General features: G+C 40.1%; 1 protein-coding gene across 1 annotated transcript; it reads left to right on the plus strand.

Annotated features, from left to right (window-relative positions):
• The first annotated feature begins 2,728 nt into the window (after window positions 1-2,728).
• On the plus strand, window positions 2,729-12,564 carry LOC119783605 (dispanin subfamily A member 2b-like). The gene is made up of 2 exons (XM_038285206.1): window positions 2,729-3,223; window positions 12,335-12,564. Exons 1-2 carry the CDS (start codon window positions 2,996-2,998, stop codon window positions 12,473-12,475), a joined length of 369 nt encoding a protein of 122 aa, XP_038141134.1. The 5' UTR covers window positions 2,729-2,995; the 3' UTR covers window positions 12,476-12,564.
• Window positions 12,565-21,789: the final 9,225 nt, after the last annotated feature.

Consider the following 21,789-nt stretch of genomic DNA (forward strand, 5'->3'; position numbering starts at 1 on the left):
TGATTGGTTAATCCTTTTATGATCTACACAGAACTCAAACATAATTTTTCTAAATAATATATTAATTTATTATAAATTATATATTAATTGATAAAGAGCTGTTTTGTAATCTGGATTGAAAGCGAATCACACTGGGCTCTGTACTCTGGTTCGCTGAATAAGGAGTAATAATATTTCGTGCATCGCAAAGGCAAAAAGGTGGGATTGTCATGTTATTTCTTTTTTGCAAAATGAATTGCATTTTTAATAACATGCTTTTATTCGGTGTCAAAAATTGACCAAACGGGCACTTGTGGGCAGATGGTGTAGGTCAGGTGTATCCAAAGTAAGTCCTCTAGGGCCTGGAGGTTTAAGAGGTTTCTCTGCTTCAACACAGCGGATTCTAATGATTGCAGTTAAGCAAAAGCCTGTTAATCAGCTATCAATGGCACTGCATTAGATCACTTTCAGATCTCATTGTAAAGGCACAGTAATAAAATTAGATACATTTGTGAAGGAGAATACAAGTGCTTAGATTTAGGCTGATCTTAGCTCATCTCAGTTTGGGTCCTCAGTTATATTTATTATTATTCTGTTTGTCAAGATTTATGTTATTTTTGAATTCTTAGTTTTCCCTTGTTACTTCTTTCAGTTATCTTTTTTGGTCCCCTTTTTAATTTCAGTCATTATATTTATTTCCTCTAGCTTTATCAAAGTTCTTTCCTGGTTACAGATATATTTTGTTTTCCCTGTTATTTTTTGTTGAACCCTAGTGTCCCTTTTCTTTCCCCTTAGCTCCTTTTTAGTTGCCCCTGTCCACACCTACTCCCTATCAACTAGTTAGCCCATTTATTGGGTGTTTCTCCCATATGTACACCTCCTGTGCAGTTCCTCTTTACTGGATTCTCTTAATTACTTTATTCTTTATGTTAGTTTCCCTGATCGTCTCCTAGTTTGTCATTCCTGAGTTACTTGCTTGTTGTTTCTGTATTATTTGCTTCTGTACTATTAACATCTTCTTTAAATCTGCAAGAAGTGATATCTGCCTCTCCTTCTCTGCATCAGGGTCCTCAGCAAACATCCAACAAACCTGAGAAAGCTTCTCTGATTCCATAACAAAAGTGTCTCATCTTAAACCCCAGAACACAGATTTAGTGAGAGCCAGGACTAAATGAGTTTCACTAAATGAGTTTCTTTCTTGAGACCTAAATGTTATATATATACAGACACAGGAGCACATTTACTGTAGAACATTTTCCATTTAAAAATGTTTATAAAAGTCTGAACAGGGTATATTGTAATCACTCACATTGTTTATCCATCTGTAAATTTACATTTTGCATTGGTCTTTAAACTATCTTGTGTTGGATTTAAGTTCTGAAGTTCAACCAGTTCTCTACCATCAAAGCAGTTGTTAATGACCCAAGTTTGTATTGAATGGTTCAACCTGTTGGGACAGTGTCTGAAGAAGACTGTGTCATTTTGTTGCATCAGTCATCTTTGTGACATATGCAGTTTTTCTAACAAAAGATAATAGGGTTAGAGAGATAATCTAGTTTGGTAAAAATGAGGAACAAGGGGACGTGGTTTGGTGGTTTTCAGAAGAAAGTAGCTGTCCAGTGTTGATCTTCAATCCATCAACGGCCACGTTAACACCATCCTTGTTGTTGGTTGGACTCCCTTTTCCCTCAAAACGATCCATGTTGAAAATCTCCCACCCTAAACCATCCCAGAGCAATTTCACTGGTTTCCGTCATGGAGACCCTGGAGGACTATCGTATACATCCATCCATCCATTTTCCATCAAGCTTTTCCCAAGTGGGGTCGCGAGGGGTGCTGGTGCCTATCTCCAGCTGTCTACGGGCGAGAGCTGAGGTACTCCCTGGACAGGGGATACATTAAACAACTATTAAATATTAAAAGTTTAACTGGGTTATAAATGATTTTCATTAGCCAGTTAGTTGTGTATGATGGTAGGAGGGCGTTTTTGCAACCTATTGAAACAAAAAGTCATTTCTCCACAAATAACTCAAATTGGCTAGAATAGATTGAGCTATTTTGAGCTTGTGCAGTGGTCTTCTGGTTCAAGATTCAATGTGTTTTGAGCAGTTTTTTAAGTTAATGTTTTTTTTTTTTTTCTAGAATTCATGCATTCCCCTCCAACCAATGACATCAACAAACATTTTTGCCCAATAAAGAAAATACTTTTTAGTATATTACATAATCAACCCATACTTGGGGATTGATTGACTTATACACTTTTCTAAGGTCCATATCTAAGCTCAGATGTTGAAATATCACATTCTAATTATCAAATTATTTACTATCATGGAAAAGATTGGAATCTCTCAAATCAACGGGGGCTTGAGTCTTTCTGACTTTAAAAGCATTAATGATAGGGCAGCTTTTTTATTGAGCTGCTGGTGTATTTCAATCACATTTTAACTGTTATATGGGTGGACTTTATAGACTTTATCCTCTCTTTGCAACTGCAGAACTGAGCTTTTCATAATGTCCTTCATTCCAACGGCATTAAGACTTTTAAGTTCCCAATGTTCAACTTTAATTAGGTGCATTGGATCAATACAGACCAGAATACAAGTGCCACAAACCTTTTAGGTTTTATATATCTTTCATTTTTGACTTTTCAGTTAATCACTCCATTTTGGTATTTATATTTATATTTATTTATATATGCCTGTAAGTAGCTAAATGGTTTTAGGGAACAATCTTTTTTTCTATTTTTCAAAGCAACTTGTTTGGACGAAGTCAATGTGTTGCATCATTCTCTTAGTCATGAGTGTCATTTTCTGTGTTAAGGATGGAAAAAGATTGTTCAGATAATGGACTGTTTGGTGTAAAATGAAGGTGAAAGGGGTATATGGTCTAGCACAGAGGTTTTCTCCATAAACACTGATGTTAATCTCAAATACCTTAAAGATAAAATGAACTCAACAAGCTTCAGTTATCATCCTGTATCCCCTCTGAGGTGGGCACAGCTACTGCAGTTACTGGAATGGCTTTAAATTTACCAGATGCAAGGCATCAAGCTGAGGCTGTTTTACTGCAGGACTATGGAAACCTTGAAGTCCAGGCACATGGTCAGGGTACCATAATGATTCCTCAGACCACTGTGAACATCCCTGCCGAGCAGCTCAAGGACAACATTGTCTGGTCTCTCTTCAGCTTTGTCTATGGAAATCCCTGCTGCATTGGACTGGCAGCTCTCATCTTCTCTGTCAAGGTCAGCATGTGCATCTCTGTTTTAAACTTGGGTTCTATTTTTGATCAGCTTCAGCATGTAATTTTTTTTTTATACATTTCCTATACATTTCAGCAAGAGCAAAAAATCTAACCCTGAAAATAATCAGAGGGATTACAGTGAAACCCATGTAAACTGCTTAAAATAAAAAATTGTATTTTATCGGGTTGAATGATGCTTAAAGGTCACCATCGATGCCTCAACATCTGGCCCACAATGCCATATTCAAGTGCTGGTTCACTTTTCCTTATTGTATTTATAATAATGGTTGGGCTAGAATAATGTGTTTCCAAGGTTAGTGAATGCAGCAATTACATGTGATTCAACTGTGTGGTCAATAAAGTACAGAAATACAATTTTGTGCTTTTATTTATTTATTCAATGTACCTGAATAATGAAAAACAAGACATTGCTATAGTTACTTGAATTAACACTTTGTTTATGATTATGGCATAACAGTCAAAGAAAAACTCTGTTCTTATAAATGAATTAAAATTAAGAATCCCTGCCTTTCCTACTTTTAACTCCGTCAGACTCCTTCATGTCCTTCACCACTCATTTCCACAGTATTTTCAGGTTCTTCATCATTAACTTCACCATAGTCTCTGACTTAATCAAATCCATCGGGTTTCACTGATAGAAATTCTTTAACCCAATTTGAATAAAAAAGTAGTTGTTCTGTAACTAGGATTGATTGGTGCATAACTTGAAATCTGTCTGTATGATCCCATTGAACTGATTCCTTTTTCTTTAGCAGTCTTTACACAACACATGTAAAGACTAAACTGAACTGAAACACTTTAATATACAGTAAAAATTCAAGCTCAGCGACACATTGCTTAAATCAGTGAGCAATTGTACAACCTTTTTTTGTTTATCTAGATGACATTATTATCTAATCTTGGGATTTGGACTCCCATAAGAACCATGTCAGAGCTGTACTGTTGCGCCTCTTGCAGAATTTGCTTTTTTTAAAGCTGAGAAATGTGAATTTCATGTTGAAACTATGTCATTCCTGGGTTTTGTGGTTTCTCGTGACCAGATTACTATGGACGCTACGAAGGAAAGCGCTGTTACCGACTGGCCTGTACCCAAAGACAGAAAGCACCTGCAGAGATTCTCGGGTTTTGCTAACTTCTACAGAGGGTTCATCAGAAACTACAGTCAGGTTGAGGCGCCTCTTCATGCCCTCACTTCAGCTAAGATTAAGTTCTGTTGGTTCAAACAGGCTGATCAAGCCTTTTAGAGACTTTAAAGCTCTTTATTTTTGCACCTGTTCTTGTTTCCCCTGATCCAAAGGAAAAATTGATTGAGGAGGTGGATGCCTCTGGTACTGGAGTTGAGGCGGTTATTGATAGTCTAGACTCTAGACAGTCAAGCCAAGGGTGCTAACCGCTGGAGAGTTCCGGCACCCGAATACTGGAAAGGCCAGAAGGTTTGGCTCTCAACTAAAGACCTGGCTTTGAGGGTGGAGAGTAGGACGCTGACACCTCATTTTATCAGGCTGTTTCCTTTTGCTATGTCCGTTTGGACAGGAGCTAGAAACAGAGTTACACATTTTGTTTGAATCAGATCCCACTAAGTGGGCCAGCCTACTTCCCTAGGTTGAGCATGCTATTAATTCAGCCCCCCACTTGGCTCTCTCCATTCTATTTTGTGTTTGGGATTCAGTGGGGAACCCGGTGGCCATCCATCTCCCTTGTTCCATGAAAATCACGGTCTGTCTTGATCTTGGTGCTGATAACTGGCTTGATTGTTCATTCCATTCACCTGCTTAGCTCCACCCAGTTTCACATCACCGTCCATTTATTTCACCTACTTCAGTCTCTATTTAACCTGCTTGCATCCAGTCATAAGTGCCAGATTATTCAAGCCTTTTAGTGAGAGTCTTCTATCATACTTGAATGGGTTCTTATTGCCTGATCCTAGCTTTTGACCACTGAGCCTGCCTGTTCATTCTGATCTGTTTGCCTGACCTGTCTTTGGACTGGATTCTGCATGTTGACTGAACCTGGATCTGATTCCTGACACTGACCTGGATTTCCCTTGAGTATCTTCGGATCTCTGATCTTCTGGCTCGGACTCCTGTGACACTGGCTTTGGCTTCACCCTCTGAATTATCCTTCTTTCCTTCTTCTGCTTGGATCTGATCTCCTGCCTGTTCTCCAGTCTTCAAGGTTTCAGCATCTGGATCTCTCTGGGCAGCGTTCGCTGCATGACTGTGGATTCCAGCTAGTTCTGAGGTTCCTGCCTTCCCAATCCTTTGGCTTTCTGATCTCCTGGTCTGTCAACCTGGCTTGGACTGTAATTCGGCTTTGGATTATCCCTCGCAGACACTGTTGCTTCCTTTGTGGCGGCTAGCACCAGCTCCTTTCCACCCTGAGCTCTGAAGCAGTTACGACTGTGTTGTGCCATATGCCAAGATCATACTTTTTGGACATTGGGAACCAGTGTCCATATTTCATCTTGATAGGATGACCAGAGGAGAACACGCAGCTTTGGTGAATAACAGCTGGGGGACTTCTGCAGCCCCCCCTTTTCAGCCAAAGCAGTCACAGGCCAGTCACATGGAAGCCACCAGAGGTGTGAAAATCTACCCCCCTCTCTGTGAGGACAGACAAAACCACAGAGCACACAGGATTCTGTCTCTGCTGCTCCTGCCCCTCTCCTTGCCTCCTCTCCCTTGTCCAGGGAGATGGGGTCCGCTGTGGTGGAGATGCGGGCCCCAGGAGAACCAGATCTCCAGAACCTCGTACTTGTACTCGTCGTCTCCCGCTTTATCCGGAACCGGGTCACGGGGGCAACAGACTAAGCAGAAACTCCCAGACTTTCCTCTCAGCTGACACCTCCTCCAGCTCTGTTGGGGGAAGCCCTAGGCGCTCCCAGGCCAGCCGAGTGACATAGTCTCTCCAGCGTGTCCTGGGTCGTCCCCTGGGCCTCCTCCCGGTGGGACGTGCCTGAAACACCTCCCGAGGGAGGCGTCCAGGGGGCATCCGAAGAAGATGTCCGAGCCACCTCAACTAACTCCTCTCAATGTGGAGGAGAACCGGCTCTACACTGAGCCTCTCCCGAAAAACCGAGCTCCTCACCCTATCTCTAAGGGAGAGCCCAGCCACCCTGCGGAGAAAGCTCATTTGAGCCGCTTGTATCCGGGATCTCATTCTTTCGGTCATGATCCAAATTTCATGACCATAGGTGAGGGTAGGAACATAGACCGACCGGTAAATTGAGAGCTTTGCCTTTTCGCTGAGCTCTCTCTTAACCACGACAGACCGGTGCAGCGTCCGCATTATTGCGGCAGCCGCACCGATCCCCCGCTCCATTCTTCCCTCACTCGTGAACAGGACCCCAAGATACTTGAACTCCTCCACTTGAGGCAGGGACTCTCCTCCAACCTGAAGGGGACAAGCCACCTTTTTCCTGTCGAGAACCATGGCCTCGGACTTGGAGGAGCTGATTCTCATCCTAGCCACTTCACACTCGGCTGCAAACCTCCCCAGCGCACGCTGTAGGTCTTGGCAGGAGGGAGCCAGCAGAACTACGTCATCCGCAAAAAGCAGGGACGAGATCCGCTGTTCCCCAAACCATACCCCCTCCGGTCCTTGGCTGCGCCTAGAAATCCTGTCCATAAAAGTTATGAACAGGACCGGTGACAGAGGGCAGCCCTGTCGGAGTCCAACATGCACCGGGAACAGGTCCGACTTAATGCCGGCAATGCGAACCAGACTCCTGCTCCGCTTGTACAGAGAACGGATGGCCCCTAATAAAGGGCCCCCGACTCCATACTCGTTCATTCTGGTGTCTGTGAATGGCACGCTCTCTCAGTTCAACTCTGTTCAATAGGTTGCCAGATTTCTTTAGAGCCCTCCAAGCGAAACCCCGGCTAAATCACACCGTAAACAAGCCTTAATATGTAGCGGGAAAAACACCCAATCTGGCAACACCAGCTACCAGTGTCTTAGCCTACAGCCGCGTGCGTCATCAAAACAAAATGCAGCATGGAGGCGACCGTGGATGCGACAAAGCAGCGGTATGATCACTTAAAACAGTTTTATGACCGGTGAGGATGATGGCAACAATCTTACATTTCTCTGCAAACTTTGCCTGCCGGCTTTCAGTAAAAAAATCCGCACTTCAGTAACTTAAATTCCTACCTCAGCCTGGTCCCTCAGTTTGTGTTAGTAAAATGTTCTTGAGTGGAGGTCTTCAACAGGGGGTCCGCGACCCCTAGGGGGTCGACGGAGGTACTGCATGAGGGTCTGCAAGGTTAGTTGATATTTTTATATTCCCCCCCCTGCAATTTTTTCCCCCACTAATTGAAATTTCTTTAAAAACATGAAATCAACACACTGTAGTAAACAGATAAATGGAGGCAGAAGATGTCTTTCAGTCATTAATGCAAACATTCAGCGACACACAGGAGCTCTTTCAAGCTGGGCACCGTTTCCTTCACAACACCTGTACCATCAACCAGGAATCAGAATCAGAAAAACTTGAATAATCCCAGGGAGAAATTAATTTCTTTACATTACTCCATCTGTAATAGAGTGACTATAGGACACAATTATACATACAATATATATATTTAGGGGGTCCCCGCTCCATACTCCTGGAGCACCCCCCACAGGGCAGCACGAGGGACACGGTCGAATGCCTTCTCCAAGTCCACAAAACACATGTGGACTGGTTGGGCAAACTCCCATGAACCCTCAAGCACCCTGCAGAGGGTGTAGAGCTGGTCCACTGTTCCACGGCCAGGACAAAAACCACACTGCTCCTCCTGCAGCCGAGGTTCAACAATCAGCCGGACTCTCTCGCATGTCCTGGACACTCGGGGGAAGAGAGGGGCGGAGCTGTCCACCGACCACCACCTGGTGGTGAGCTGGATACGCTGGAAGAGGAGGAAGCCTGAAAGACGTGTAGTGAGGTTCTGCTGGGAACGTCTGGTGGAACCCTCGGTCAGGGAAGTGTTCAACTCCCACCTCCGGGAGAGCTTCTCTCAGGTTCCGAGGGAGGTTGGAGACATGGAGTCCAAATGGGCTTTGTTCTCTGCCTCTATTGTTGATGCGGCTGCCCGTAGCTGTGGCCTTAAGGTTTGCGGTGCCTGTCGTGGTGGCAATCTCTGAACCTGGTGGTGGACACCTATAGTAAGGGATGCTGTCAAGCTGAAGAAGGAGTCCTATGGAGCTTAGCTGGCTTGTGGGACTCCTGAAGCAGCAAGCAGGTACCGTGAGGCCAAGCATGTCGCGGCCCGGGGGGTTGCAGAGGCAAAATCTTGGGCCTGGGAGGAGTTCGGAGAAGCCATGGAAAAAGACTATGTGTTGGCCTCAAAGCGATTCTGGCAAACCATCTGGCGCCTCCGGAGGGGAAAGCAGTGCTTTGCTAACACTGTTCTCAGTGGGAGTGGGGAGCTGCTGACCTTGAAGGAGGATATTGTCGGGCGGTGGAAGGAATACTTTGAGGATCGCCTCAAACCAACAGACACGCCTTCCATGGGGGAAGACGAGACGGGGTGCTTGGGGCTGGATTTGTTCATCACCCAGGCCGAAGTCACAGAGGTGGTCAAAAAACTCCACGGTGGCAAGGCTTCAGGGGTGGACGAGATCCGTCCTGAGTATCTTAGAGCTCTGGATATTCCTTAACCGTCAAGGATAAGTCAGAACCTTTCAGAACCAAACTGCTGCAAACAGACCTTTTGCAACACATTTCTCTTGAGTTTCAGAACTTACAGAGCCAATCTAGATGAGAACCATGCCTTGGGTGTGAGCCTGAGGGGACCCCTGCTGTGAGACTGCGACAAAGAACCCCTGACTGCAGAGCAAAACTGGATGAAACTCAAGCTTTCCAAATGGACATGGAAAAAGGTTTGAGGTCTGGCATGATTAGGGACAGAACAAGCAATATGTCTTTTGATGATGCTAATCATATCGTGTGTTTACTGCCGAGCAAAGACAACGCTAATTGATGCTAAAGAAAGGACTGCATGCTACGCTATGCTACAGGAAAATGTGTTGAGCTGTTGTTGAAGCTTGGACAAGCTTTATTCACTAAGGATTTAAATACTGATATAACAATAGTGTTCATATGTTCCTCAAATGCTCATTACATTACATCTCGCCATCAGTTTGGGGGTCCTTGGTCTGGAAAACATAGAAGACCCCTGTTCTTGAGGGTTTTACTATTCATGTAACTAGTGTTGCGCCGATACCGATACCAGTATCGGACGGGGCCCCGATACTGCCCTAAAATGGTGGTATCGGTATCGGCGAGTTCCAACAAATAGGGCACCGATACCATTTTGAGAGCCATAAGTTTATTCAACTATTGTCACCCACTCCTGGTAGGCAATAAAAACTTTTATTTTTGTTATACAGTAGAACTTTTAGATAAAAAGTTCTACTGGATTCACTTTGTATTAGATTTTTTCCTGCTTCACAAAGGTAGGCAGCAGCTTGACAAAGCCATGATGGCAATTATTTTACATTATTATGGTATCGGTATCGGCCGATACTGCACAGCCAGGTATCGGTATCGGGGCCAAAAAATGGCATCGGCGCAACACTACATGTAACTTGTTTGTTAAACCTGCCTGGTATAATTTTCCAGGATTCCAGTATTCCTTTTTAGTACGTACTGAAATGGAATTTCAAATGGAAAAAATTATTCAAATAAAAAAAAAACATTTGCACCTTAAAGACTACTTTCCTATTTTTCTTTTAATAATTCCTCATAAAAAGACCATTTAAGCAGCACATTTTTCCTGATGTTTTTTGAGAATATAATGTAGGGGTGAAAGCTGCAGCTGCTACTAGTGTGAAGTGAATGGACAGCAACAAAGCATTAAAGCAACAATGGGGAAATGCTGTCCCCTCAATGCTAATGTAAACCCTGGTTGGATAAGGATTCAAAACTGGATATGAAGATGAAATCTGACGCACAGTTTCAGTGTTACAACTGATAAAATAATTGCCGTCTGTGGTTCTACAGTAGGCTATGATGTAATTAAGCAATATATGGAAAAAAAAAAAAAGAACTATGAACTAGTTCATTTTTTGGAACTGTGAACTTAGTTCAAAATTTTGAATTATGAACTATGAACTGAACTAGTTCATTTTAAAATGTGTGAACTGAACTTTGAACTAGTTCACGTAGAAAGAGAACTTTCCCAACACTGGTGAATTTATTCCATGTATGTGCAAAATTAACTGTTTGACCATGATTAGTGTTCGAATCAGTCTTTCATTCATTGTTCTAACACACAGTTAGTAGGACTGTGTGTCATAAGCAATATATAAGAGCTGAAATAATATCTGATTAAATAAGATATTTTATCACCCCTACAGGGGAGGGCAATAAACATCTTAAAGTATCAGAAACATAAATTCCCAGCGGGCTGGGAATAGAAAAGAACATAAAATCACAACAACCGCAAGCGGCGGAAAATCTGACCCTGGATTGCTCCTTTCCCTCTGGAACTGGACTGAACTCTCAGCCAGGTCCTGAGTTTGCTGTCTCTGCAGAGAATCCGGTATTCTGCCCCGCAGACGTACAGCCGCTCACTTAAGTTTTGAATAAAACTTGTTTTGTAAACGCTCATGATTTGTCTGCTTGAATATTCGGTCCAAGGTTCTGAGATCATTACAGTAAGAACTTCAGAAGACTCAGGTAGAAGCATCAGTTTTCACAGACTACCTGACAAACGGACCACAGTTTGTTAGGCTTAAGGTTCAGCTTTCTTATCAAGTGGTGAGCAGCACAAAAGCACCACAGGGGAGAATATTCTCGCCATTCCTTTTTATTTAGAAATACGCGGATGACTCTGCAGTCATTGGTGCATCAAAGATGGAGAAGAACCTAAATATAGGGAGCTGGTGAACCGCTTTGTGGCATGGTGTGGAAACAATCATCTGATCTTGAATGTCAACAAAACAAGGAAGATGACTGTAGATTTCAGAAGAATCAGGAACCAGTTGAAACCTATTAACATCATGGGAGAAGAAGTGGAGGTGGTTAAGGAGTATAAATACCCTGGTGTTCACTTGGACAACAAACTCAACTGGAGATACAACAGTGAAGCCGTCTACAAGAAGGGACAGAGGAGACTGTACTTCCTGAGGAAGCTTAGGTCCTTCGACATTTGCAGCAAGATGCTACACATCTTCTATTATATATAAGTATATACTATATATGTATAAGTCTGTTGTGGAGAGGGTGATCTCTTCTGCAATCCTAAGAGCTAATAAGTAAAAAAAAGGAAGATTCTTCATTAAGTGAAGAACATCATGGACAACAGTGAGCATCCAATTCATCAGATTGTTTCTCCAGTTATGGTGCAATGTATATTGGTAAAGAAGATCCTTTCTGCCTTCAGCTATTAACACCTGATTAAAAAATAACCTATAAATTAATGCAACATTTAATTTCCCTTTGGAATTAATAAAGTATTGTTGAATTGAATTAGAATTTAATTTCAATGGTATGATTAAATTTGTTTTTATCAAACCTTGAGTCCAAATGAATACACCTGAACAGGGACAATCAAGATGCCATTATAAAAAAAAAAAAATACTTTTTTCTTTTTTACTTTAAATGACTATGTATTTAAATTTAAGTGTATAAAAACTCTTCAATTTAAATAGTAAATACAAACATACAGATAAATGGCTGGGTTACAAACGCAAACTACCAAGATAAATGTAGCCTCCAGTTATAGATAAATTCATTTATTTTTCTTCTGATACTCTGATTTTTTTTTTATGAAGAGGTAATTAATAAAGTTTGGCTTTTTTATTCTATTCCATGTTTTATTTTTGATGTAAGGAGATTATGCCATCAGATTTCTGTTTCTTTCCAACTGCATAGAAACGTGGGTTTAACAGACAGGATTTTAAAGTCAGGAACTAAGAAGAAAGATATCTTTACTTTCAAGATGATGAATCCTATTCTAAAAAAAAAAGAAAGAGAAAGCAGTCATGACTGCTGTCAAACACAGATTTTCAGCAAAGGATACAGCAGAATCCAGTGTTCTCTGTTTTAAGTTTCACATTTCTTTATACTGGCGCAGTTTTAAGATAATATTTTTGCTCTTTTCAGGCCAGAGACCGGAAGATGGTTGGAGATCTGAATGGTGCCAGGAGTTATGCATCTACTGCTCACATTCTCAATATTGTGTCCACAGTCCTGATAATTATAGGAATCCTCCTTTTTATAATTGTGTTCTTTCTTAACCGTTAGCAAAAACGCCATCATTCCTAACCAACTTTCACATTGTATGAGAGTGCTGTCCAACACCATGGCTTGGTTGCTGCGCTGATTTTGCTCTGGTACCAAATTAAAATGAAATAACTAAGAGAACTGCATTCCTGTAAAATTTCTGTGTACAAAATCTGTCATTTCTGCCCTCAGATGAATGAAAAGCTTGTTGCCTGATTAAAAAAGCATAAAACAATGTTCTCTTTATATTACAGGAAAAAATGTTTTTTGTGGCGAGATTCTCCAATTTAATTCTTATTGACAAAACTACTGGGTAAACAAACTAACAGAGCGGGGTAATAAAGTGGTGCAAAATCGAACAGTTATGAGGAGCATCTAAGTCCAAAACAAAAGGAGTGTAACAATGGAAATAATTATTTGGCAAGCTCTTGCAAAAAAATTAATATAAAATGTTATTACACAAATAGTAAAGCTTTGGCGTGTGGCTACACCTAGCTGCTAAAGCAATATCCCACACTTCAATCTAAATAAGGCAGCAAGGTTGTTATACAGTTTAAGTGCTGAGCCCTGTTGAAGAAGACCAGTTCCAAATGTAAAAACAGCATTTAAAAGCTTTAATACCACAGAATGTATTCTCTGATAACAAAGAAGGTTTAGCCTATGTGTAATGTAAGCCACAATCTCCTTGAATAGCGGCAGATGGCCGCTCACACTGAACTGGGCTCTGCTGGAGGTTTCTTCTGTAAAAAGGGAGTTTTCTTCACCACTGTCGCTATAAGCATACTTAGTGTGATGGATTGCCTTTGAGTCAATGAGTTGATGCAATCCGCTGGTTTTCATTAGATAGAAAACTTTGAACCAGTCTGACTGTATGATCTGGTTGTCTGTGGAAAGTGTCTTGAGATATGTTGTGGATTGGCACTATATAAATATATCGAATTGGATAGAATTAAATGGGGCATGTCTGGCCAATCCATATGGGTTACATATAGAACCTATTATTTATTAGACAAATGTTCTGCTGGGCTTTGGGGGGGGCCTGGTGCACTGTAAAATAGGTTCCAAGTGGGTTTGTCAACAGGTTCTATAAAGGCCACACTATACCAACTTTATATATGAAGCACTTTATACACCGGATAGGACCAAAGTGCTGTACACAATCATAGAATACAATGCAATTATAAAATAGAAAGGATCGAATATACAATGCATATTAGTATAAAAATAGAATAAAACAAAGTGAAACCTCTGAAATTGTGCCAAAAGCCTACACTGCAAAAAATATAAATCTCAATAAGTTATTTTTTCTTAAAATAAGTGTGTTTTTCCTTGATTTGAGGAGGTAAGTAAGACACTTTGCCAATGGAACAAGACAATTTCCTTTTAAAATAAGAAAAAACTATTTTATCGTCTTATTTCAAGTAAATATTATCTAACTATCTTATTTTAAGAGTGAAAATACTCATTCCATTGGCAAATCATCTTATTTACCTGCTCAAATTAAGGCTAAATATACTTAATTTAAGCCATTTTTTACTTATTTCTGGATTGTTTTTGCAGTGTAGGAAAAAAAGATGAGTCTTAAGAAGGGACTTAAAAATAGCAAGAGAAGAGGCCTGTCTCATGCTCAAAGGCAGATCATTCCATAGCTTAGGAGCTGCCACAGAAAAAGCATGTCCCCTCTGAGCTTGCATTTTGTCTTTGGGACCCTGAGATGCAACTGATCAGCTGACCTAAGGGAACGGGAGGGTGTGTAAGAATGTAACAGCTCAGACAGATAAGGAGGGGCAAGGCCATTAAGAGTTTTAAAATCAAATAAATGAATTTTAAGAACAATTTTAAATTGTGCTGGAAGCCAGTGTAAGGAAGCTAAAACAGGGGAAATGTGATCGAATTTTCGTGTACCTGTTAAAAGACTTGCAGCAGCATTTTGAACCCTCTGAAGTTGGGAATCCGAGTTACAGTAATCCAGCCGTGTGGTCACAAATGCATCACTGTTTCAAAATATTGTTTTGAAAGAATGGGTTTTACTTTGGCTAGCTGCTTCAAGTGGAAAAAGCTGGACTTTATAACGGCTCTGCTTCCATCTTAGGACCAGCATCCATCTTAACCCCTAAGTTAGTAATAACCGGCTTAATGTACTGAGCCAAGGAGCCAAGACTGGTCAAGGAATCAGCAGACTGAGCTAAAATATTTTAGAACCAATCAGATAACTACGGATATGACACAAAAATTCATTTTTTTTTTTTAAATCAGGAACCAATAACCTTTAGTTATTTGATTCTTTACTTGCTTTGAGTGCGCTAGACATTAGCAAATATAAGGATTCCTATTAATTACTTTTCGACAATTATGTTTTTGGCAGCCTGAAATGTAATTTTTGCTAGCAACAATGTAATTTAGGATATCTATATGTACAATTCTGGCTAATAGGAATGTAGATAGGACTAGGAAGAATCTTATTTTAGAGGTCAACAAATGGAACAACAGAGAGGACAGCGCTCCTAATAAATGTCAAAATGGCCTGCCATAAACGCCTGTTACAAAAAGAGACCGAATTCCTCCTCAGGTTTGCGAACCGCGACATCATGTGAAAAAGCAACGCGTGAGCATTCTGTTTCTCTGATAGGTCTGTGACGTCATTTTACATTCTACACTTAGACTATATAATAGGGCTATCTGAAATGAGCCTCACTCGTTCTTAGCACTTCAGTGGAAGAACAACTGCTAAAATTTTTACACAAGTGAGTTCAGGAATAAATGTCTTCAATGTCTTCAGGAATAAAACCAGAGACAACAGAAGAAAAAGAAACCTGCCTTGGTGTTGTGTCACCAGAAATGGAGCCTGAATTGTCAAAAGGAGGAACGAGTAAGTTACCCAAGGGCACACGGGTTGAAATATCAGTGGAAAACCAGTCTGGTTTAACTTTAAATTTGGAAACCATCAAAACAGAACTGGATAGATTGTTTGAAAAACTAAAAGAGGCAAATGAATCTGAAGAGATTTTGGACAAGAAAATTTACAAAATGACAGCTTGTGGAAGAAAAACTATTGAAAATTTTACACAAGCGAGTTCTAAAGCTTTTGTTAGCTCAGACATAAGTGATCAGGAAGATGGCAGGATTTACAAACACAGCAGCATTTTCAAATTGATTGATATCCTGATAGAAAAATACCCCAGTGAATCCAGAAGCCAGTTGCTGGTGGAGAATTCGGATGAAATTAAAAAGAAACTGTCTCTACTTGACATCTCCCCATGGTATCGGAGGATACATTGACTTAATCGAACAAGTACACACTGAGGCTTTTGCAAAGTATGTGCTTATCCATCTTCTTGGTATTTACAATACACCAAAAGACTTGATCAGAGAAGCAGTAAAACAACAGGAACGGTTTCAAGACGAAGTTGTGATTTCTGTGCTAGTTGAACTTTTAGACAAAAGAACAATAAGAAGAAAGTCTTGTTTAAAAGAATGTTTTCTCCATTCGTAAAAGCCTTCCGATTTTTAACTATTATGATTTATATTAATTGTAGTTCAACGATACAATTGATGTTAGACCTCAGCTGTTAGACAGTTAGACAAAAAACGTATTCCCTTTTCCCTGTCTGTCTGTCTGTTAATCTATATATATGTACATCTAACATCTAATCTAGTGTATTTTAAAATGTTTTGTGCAGTAATTATGTTTTCTATAATGACATATTGATTCCCGGCCTGGGGTCTTTCTGCATGAAGTTTGCATGTTCTCCCTGAGCATGCGTGGGTTCTCTCTGGGTTCTCCGGCTTCCTCCCACAGTCCAAAAAGATGTCTGTTAGGTTAATTGGCCTCTCTAAATTCTCCTTGGGTGTGAGTGTGCGTGAATGGTTGTTTGTCCTGTTTGTTTCTGTGTTCCCCTGCGTTGGAATGGCGACCTGTCCAAGGTGTACTCCGCCTCTTGCCTGTAGACTGCTGGATATAGGCACCAGCACCCCTCGCCACCCCGCTTGGTAGTGATGGGTCGGGCAACACCGATGCGTCGGCGCATGTGTCTGTCTCATAGAGCGAAACCTGTGTCGACGTGTGTATCGCTACGGAAAAGTCACGTGACCGAAACAGTTCCTGTATCGGTCACGTGACCGATGTTTCGAACTGACTGACAAGCCTTTATAAGGATGCGCATCTGCCAACGAGATGCATCTGCCAAAACAATCTTGCGTGTTTTGCGAATATAAAATTCATCAAAAATTATGGAGCTTCCTCAAGCAAAAAGAAAGGTTTCTGCCGTGTGGGACCACTTTGATGTCATTTCGGAAAATAAGGTATTTGTTTTAATTTCCTTGTTTCATCCTGTTCCTCTCAGAGTTTCCACTTGATTCATGTACTAAAATACTATTTTTTTTTTTAAGATGACCTTTGGAAACATTTTGATCTCGAAGTGGGGAGGCAGACCAAAAGTGCCACAGCTGATGCCATCCTTGAGGTGCAGAGATACATGGCAGAGGGCAATATTGCGAGGTCCCAGGATCCTCTTGTATATTGGAAAAACTAAAGGACGGTTCATCCAAACCTCTTCCGCCTGGCCTTAAAATTTTTGTGCACTCCAGCTTCATCTGTGCCGTGTGAGCGGGTGTTTTCCACAGCTGGAGAACTAATATCAAAAAAGCGCAACAGACTGAATTTCAAAACGTATTTTTTTTTAATAAAAATTTGTAAAAAAAAAAAAAAAAATACCAGTGAACAAGCATCTTCATTTACTACATGTTTACTTAGACTTAGACTTGACTTTATTAATCCCTTGGGATTACTCCCTTCGGGAAATTGTATTTCCAGTAGCAGGAAAAATTGCACATACAAGAAAATAGAGGATGTTTAGACACAGTATATACAATAGAAAAATAAAATCAATTAAATAAGGTGTAGGAAGATGTATTGGGGGATGAGGATAGACAAATAAATACAGATTAGAGATTATTAAATTATGATGCAGGTTCTCATTATTCATTGACTGTTTCTAAAATATCAAATATGTTTTAATAATAATACAATGCATCATACAATGAATTGCATCATATTAGTGTATATAATAGGTCATCAAATCAGTGTCAGTTAACTCTGTCAACTAGGTTGCCTGTAGGGATTTTTAATGTCCAGCAGGTGTCAGTATTCAGTGACACAGTATCGACACAGTATCAATACAGTTTGGTAATTTGTCGAAACGTTTCATGACGCCTCATCAACCCATCACTACCGCTTGGTATAAGCATGATGGAAAATGGATGGATGGGTGAATAATGACATGTAATGATTTATTTCAATGAAGAACACTAGTAGCCAAGGAGAGACGAGGTAGGAGGACAGCAAAGACAAGGAACCAACAAAGAATGAGAGCAGAGGGAGAGCATAAATAGCTGACAGAGACAAAGGGAGGGCTAACGAGCTGACAAGGAGCAGGTGTGAGAGGAGACAACGAGGGAGCCAAGGGGAAAGGAACACACACACACACACACACACAAGAGGGCAACAACAACAGAAAAACATGAGAACTAACATAAATCTAGAAATGACAACAAAACTGGAATTAAACTAATAAAACTAGAAAACAAGGAGCAAAGTAAAGAACAACAGAACCAAGACCATGACAGATGCTCTCACAATCTTTCAGATGTGGATTGGCTTTACAACAGAAAAATGGGCAAATATTTTCACATAAAGATGTGCCACGCTGACAAACTTCTGACCAAATAAAACAAAGTTCTGTAACAACAGCAAAATGTACTATTAGCTGAAGTAGGTTTGCCATCTTTCAGAAATGGAAATAAGGGATGCGTGGGTCCTATAGAAACTTCATTGTCGTGGGGGTCTGGGGTCCTCCCCCAGAAAATTTTGTATTTCTTCGTTGCAATTTCCTTCATTGTAACCAAATTGTGTCCTGTTTCAGCTCAACACAAAACCATACTTTTATTTTGTTCTTTAAGCATGGCTTGTATTTCTTGCAATAAGGTACAGCCAATCAAAATAATTAATAGATGGAAATGTTAAGTTTGGACAGTATCATCTCACACAGAAATCCCCTAAAAAAACAATGGTGTGCTTGGCCTGGTAGAATTTTTTTAGACTATAGGGAAGATTGCCGGTATCATATTAATGTTTTGTTTTTTGCTTATTTTTGGTTTATTTTTGGTTGTTAGTTACCCAGTTTATCAAATGACTCACTTTGTTGTGCTATACTTTTCCTGCCTACCTGCTGTGGCCCACCAAGGTCTATGGCCCCCGGCCTCATGATCATCTGGTAACTGGTTCGTTCGTCTGTAGCTTCTATTGCTTGTAGGGTCTATGACAATATTGGCGTTCATTGAAACAAACAGTTGGAAATAGTTGCTTGAAGATTTGGACGTGGACAATGTAATAACATTTGCTGTAAGTGCAACTATTTTGTACACTACGTTTCTGTTGCACGTTTGTAGTGTTATGCTGATGATACTCTACTTATATCTGTCTATAAATCCACATGAAGTTAACCCATTACACAGATTACAGGCATGTCTTGAAGACAAAAACCTGGATGACTTTTAACTTTATACTCCTAAATGCAGACAAAACAGAAGTTATAGTCTTTGGATCAGAGTCTTTGGAAAATAAGCTGATTAGTCAGTCACTTCATTTGGATGGGATTAAACTGATTTCAGATAATAAAGTAAAAAAATCTTGGTGTTATTTTTGATCAGGAAATGTCATTTAAATCTCATATCAAATTGGTTTCTAGAATTTACTTCTTTCATCTGGGCAATGTTGCAAAAATGATAAATATCCTGTCCAGAGGTGATGCCGAGAAACTAGTCCATGCATTTATTACTTCAAGGCTGGACTATTGTAATACTTTACTATCAGGAAGTCCACAAACTGTAGTTAAAAGTCGTCAGCTGATCCAAAATGATGCAGCCAGAGTTCTCATGAAAATTAAAAAGAGAGATCATATCTCTCCTATCCTGGCTTCTCTTCATTGGCTTCCTGTTAAATCCAGAATAGAATTTAAAAATCCTCCTTCTCACGTATAAAGCCTTAAATGGCAAAGCTCCACCTTATATCAGAGACATGAACGCTCCTTATGTCCCTAGCAGAGCACTTCGGTCTCAATCTGCAGGTTTACTATTGGTTCCTAGAATTTCTAAAAGTAGAATGGGAGGCAGATCTTTTAGTTCTCCAGGCTCCTCTCCTGTGGAACCAACTACCAGTTTTAGTCCGAGAAAGAGACCCCCTGTCTACTTTTCAGGGTAGTAGGCTTAAAACTTTCCTTTTATTTATTTGTTTAATAACATTTTTATAAGTTTTGTTTTTTTGCAAACCAAAAAAGAAAAGAGAATTGTACACTGTGCTGCCAATCATCTTACATGTGTTTGGGATAGAGAACAGAAACAAAAACAGCATATATATATATATATATATATATATATATATATATATATATATATATATCCACCTTACCAGCACCGAAACAAACCCCGAACCATCCCATCACCTCCACCATGCTTAACAGATGGCGTCAGGCATTCTTCCAGCATCTTGTCATTTGTTCTGCGTCTCACAAACGTTCTTCTTTGTGATCCAAACACCTCAAACTTGGATTCATCCGTCCACAACACTTCTTTCCAGTCTTCCTCTGTCCAATGTCTGTGTTCTTTTGCCCATCTTAATCTTTTTCTTTTATTGGCCAGTCTCAGATATGGCTTTTTCTTTGCCACTCTGCCCTGAAGCCCAGAATCCCGCAGCCGCTTCTTCACTGTAGATGTTGACACTGGTGTTTTGCGGGTACTATCTAATGAAGATGCCAGTTGGGGACCTGTGAGGCGTCTGTTTCTCAAACTAGAGACTCTAATGTACTTATCTTCTTGCTCAGTTGTGCAACGCAGCCTCCCACTTCTTTTTATACTCTTGTTAAAGCCTGTTTGTGCTGTCCTCTGAAGGGAGTAGTACACACCGTTGTAGGAAATCTTCAATTTCTAAGCAATTTCTTGCATGGAATAGCCTTCTTTTCTAGGAACAAGAATAGACTCTCGAGTTTCAGATGAAGGTTCTCTTTTTCTGGCCATTTTAATTGACCCCACATATTTGGTGCTCCAGAAACTCAATCTGCTCAAAGGAAGGTCAGTTTTGTAGCTTCTGTAACGAGATAAGCTGTTTTCAGATGTGTGAACATGATTGCTCAAGGGTTTTCTAATCATCAATTAGCCTTCTGAGCCAATGATCAAACACATTGTGCCATTAGAACACTGTGATAGAGTGATAGTTGCTAGAAATGGGCCTCTATACACCTATGTAGATATTGCACCAAAAACTAGACATTTGCAGCTAGAATAGTCATTTACAGCATTAGCAATGTATAGAGTGTACAGTATTTCTTTAAAGTTAAGACTAGTTTAAAGTCATCTTAATTCAAAAGTACAGTGGTTTTCCTTCAAAAATAAGGACATTTCAATGTGACCCTAAACTATATATATATATATATATATATATATATATATATATATATATATATATATATATATATATATATATATATATATATATATATATAGTTTTTTTTTTATTTGAAGAGCCAGAACTCTCCCTTCTTCGCCTTCTTGCTTGTTTGAAATTCCATATTTGGAATGTCAGGAAAGGCTTCCATCAGTGCTTTAGCCATCTAAAGAAACATAACTGCTTTGACACGGATTGTCATTGCATAATAATGCAACAGACTGTAACGGATCTCATAATTATGACATAATATGTCATATTTAGGAGATCAGGAAGGACATTCATTGCTGAGCTACGTTGCATGAAACATGAACAATGAGTGGATTGTCAGATTTAATATGCTTTTATTTCCTTTTAGGTATGCAACACCTGGAAATAACGATTTTCCTCAATGCAGATGGAATTAGTTTTAGTTTGTCAGCATTGTGCAGGTACCTTAAGTCCTTAGAATTGTTTTGGCAAAAAAGCCCACTCTACTCTGACTTGCTGGAAATCACTCTGTTCCTGCAGGAGCAATTAAAATATCATGAGATGCTTTATGAATATAAATGAATGCATCTGAAATAGATTCCAGCTGGTTTGGTGGTGTCCCAAAGAACTGTCAACCGGTACCTCCTCTAAATCCTTGATCCTCAAGGAGTACAACTGAGGCTTCAGCACCGTTTAAAATGACCAGGTCCCAACTTCATGCAGCATGACGATTCATATGAGAAACTAAAACCATACTTAATCTGTATTAATGGAGCTTTTGATAGATTTCAGTGTGTGGTCATATGGCTGCATGCTTACTCCACAAGTAATAATCCCAGGCTTATAGCTGGGTACTTTATTGATGAAG

The sequence above is a fragment of the Cyprinodon tularosa genome, unplaced genomic scaffold (genome assembly GCF_016077235.1).
Source record: "Cyprinodon tularosa strain WSP-4 unplaced genomic scaffold, ASM1607723v1 ctg208, whole genome shotgun sequence".
Lineage (NCBI taxonomy): Eukaryota > Metazoa > Chordata > Actinopteri > Cyprinodontiformes > Cyprinodontidae > Cyprinodon > Cyprinodon tularosa.

Bases quoted from the DNA above. Each gene is read 5' to 3' on its own strand.
- LOC119783605 (XM_038285206.1), top strand. From the start codon at position 2,996: ATGGCTTTAAATTTACCAGATGCAAGGCATCAAGCTGAGGCTGTTTTA. The intron at 3,224-12,334 runs GTCAGCATGTGC...TGCTCTTTTCAG, and splicing joins CTCTCATCTTCTCTGTCAAG to GCCAGAGACCGGAAGATGGT.